The sequence below is a fragment of the Tremella mesenterica genome, assembly GCF_000271645.1.
Source record: "Tremella mesenterica DSM 1558 unplaced genomic scaffold TREMEscaffold_1, whole genome shotgun sequence".
Taxonomy (NCBI): Eukaryota; Fungi; Basidiomycota; class Tremellomycetes; order Tremellales; family Tremellaceae; genus Tremella; species Tremella mesenterica.
This window is the reverse complement of record NW_006711225.1, coordinates 1302005-1304409: the sequence shown is the minus strand read 5'-3', so window position 1 is coordinate 1304409 and position 2405 is coordinate 1302005. Positions and strand designations below refer to the sequence as shown.

The window sequence follows — 2405 nt, the reverse complement described above, 5'->3', positions numbered from 1 at the left end:
AGATACGTTCGAGAAAGGATAGACCACTCACACAGCCTCACTGTCCCACGATTATCGAATGACCCGATGACCACGGACGTCGATCTCATGATCTCACGGTCTTCAAGATACGTTCGAGAAAGGATAAACCACTTACACAGCCTCACTTGTCCCCACGATTATCGAACGACCCGATCACCACGGATGTCGATCCCTTGATCTTACGGTCTCCAAGAAACATACGACGTAGTCAACCACGAAGCTGTGCTAACGGGACAAGGGATGTCTCTGATGTCATACTAAGTACTTTACGGTCTTGAAAGGAGACGATGACCGAGGAGGTTGATCTTCTGATTTCTCAGAGTCGAGATGGTAGCCCATGGTACAAAAGAGAAAGAACGTGGTGTCATTGGGTAAGGGAGGGGGGTTGAGAGAGATTTCAGGCCTGGAGAAGGGAGAGTTCTCATGGTCCCATGGACAACAAGTAGTGTTTTGAATATAAAAGACTGCACCATGGCCCTGAAATCTCAAAAAACCACACCTCAGATACATCAACAATTCTTCTTACACTCTAACATGACTACTGTGATGACAACAGAAGAGAGACTGAAGTTCCAAGCGCTTCAACACATAGATTCAGCCCTGGGAGGCATAGCTAAACTAAATATGCGAGGATTTTCTTACATAATGACCGTAAATAACGACGTTTGTACTATCGAGCAGTTCGACATCGCGGTTCCGGACATTGACTTTAGCGAGGATAGTCAGTCTACTGTTATTCAACATGGGACGTGGGTAACTTTACCTGAAGAGGATGACACGCAAGAGCAACTTTTGCTATCGGCAACCGCCGCATCGGAGGATGCCAGACCACTCCATGGCGGGCGGGATGAAGCAGTGTATGTGAGAAGGGCTGTGCAAGCCTGTGCGGTAGCAATCAATGATAGCTTATCAGCATTGCATGCCATGGGTGCCTCAACTGACCGGTTGACCGACTTCATTGCTCAGAAGAGCTCCGAATTCAAGACAATTTGGAGGAACACTGATCTTAAACAATATGAAGATGTGATGTCTCAATTTGTCCCACAACAGATGGCAAAACAAGTCAGTGACCTCAAGATAGAAATGGGACTGCCTCCTCCTATGACAGTGGCCGATGACGATGACGATGACGATGAAGAGGACACTGCCAATCGCAATGCCATTGACAATGACGTGTACCAGGCTGCTAGAGATGCCCTGGGATTGTTTGATTCCTTTTCAATGGGTTGAATATCCTCCGGTCTCTGCTTGCAGAAAGAGACGAAGAATCATCTTCCCATGCACAAAATTTTTAGACGCCAGCCAACGTATTGACCACAATGGCAGGATAAAGTTTTGTGAGAAGAGATCCGAGGAGATTGGAATTAGATATCTCAGGTCATAGAGATACAGAGAGATGCAGCAGGTGAAGAGACATCCCAATGAACTCTGCACTCCCATCATTGCAGATTCCAGAACATGTGCATGTCACTGATCACTGCACCGAGCTACAACTGATACTCCAGCTGTCAAGGAACTCACAGACTTACCAATGCGGCTCTCTCTCTACTGGGCAAGTTATTGTGTGGTTGAGTGAACCTGCAGAGTAGTAGCATTTAATGAAGAAACAGAAACGGTTTCCCGGCTACTGTATTACACTCGTGATACTCGTTGAAGAGCATGTCACGTCTTTCCTGTAGAATGTTGCAATATTCACCAGGACCAAGAGTTGTTCAAGAAAGACGTCAGTGGCGGGGTGAGAGTGGAAGAATGTATATCTAATGACCATTGATCAGTCCATGTTAGCCGATAGAATCGGGCCAGGACGGCCGAACCGCCGTTAGAATTACCCCTTCCGTCGAATATTTCTCCGTTCAACTTATCCTCTGAACTCTATTCGATCGTCTCTGGTTTTATGCGCGTGAGTGGAATGTGATAAGTATAGAGACATGTAGAATTGATGCATGCCCTTTTTCCCCTCTGTATTATCATCTAATATTAGCAAACAGATTAACAGTCGGAAGTCACATACCTTCTGTGTATAACAAAGGCAAGTTCCCATTTCTAACTCTCCTCATAATGACCTCTGTGTCGTCTAAGATCTCTCTTGAGAACCACCCAAAGTTATCCCACGATCCAGCATCGTATGCTCCGTGGAGGAAGTCGATCGAGGTGTATCTACAGATAGGTGACGTGTGGAATATCGTCACAGGTAATGATACCGAACCTGGTCGCATAGGGGTGAGATCGGCAGCTGAGAGGGCGGGATCAGTACCTCCTACCACGCCCGTCGAAGGGCAAGTGGTTGGTAGAAGGATTACTGGAGAGAGTGGAAGGAATGGGAAAAGTGGCAAGCGAGGGAGATAAAGCGCAGGGATGATCAAGGGAACAGTGTCGATGCTGTG

General features: G+C 46.8%; 1 protein-coding gene across 1 annotated transcript; it reads left to right on the top strand.

Moving 5' to 3' along the window:
- Window positions 1-555: 555 nt before the first annotated feature.
- Window positions 556-1251, top strand: TREMEDRAFT_58400 (uncharacterized protein; the record flags this gene model as incomplete). Its single annotated transcript, XM_007001193.1, has 1 exon — window positions 556-1251. The coding sequence occupies one exon, from the start codon at window positions 556-558 to the stop codon at window positions 1249-1251; it is 696 nt and encodes a 231-aa protein (XP_007001255.1).
- Between the last annotated feature and the right edge of the window lie 1154 nt (window positions 1252-2405).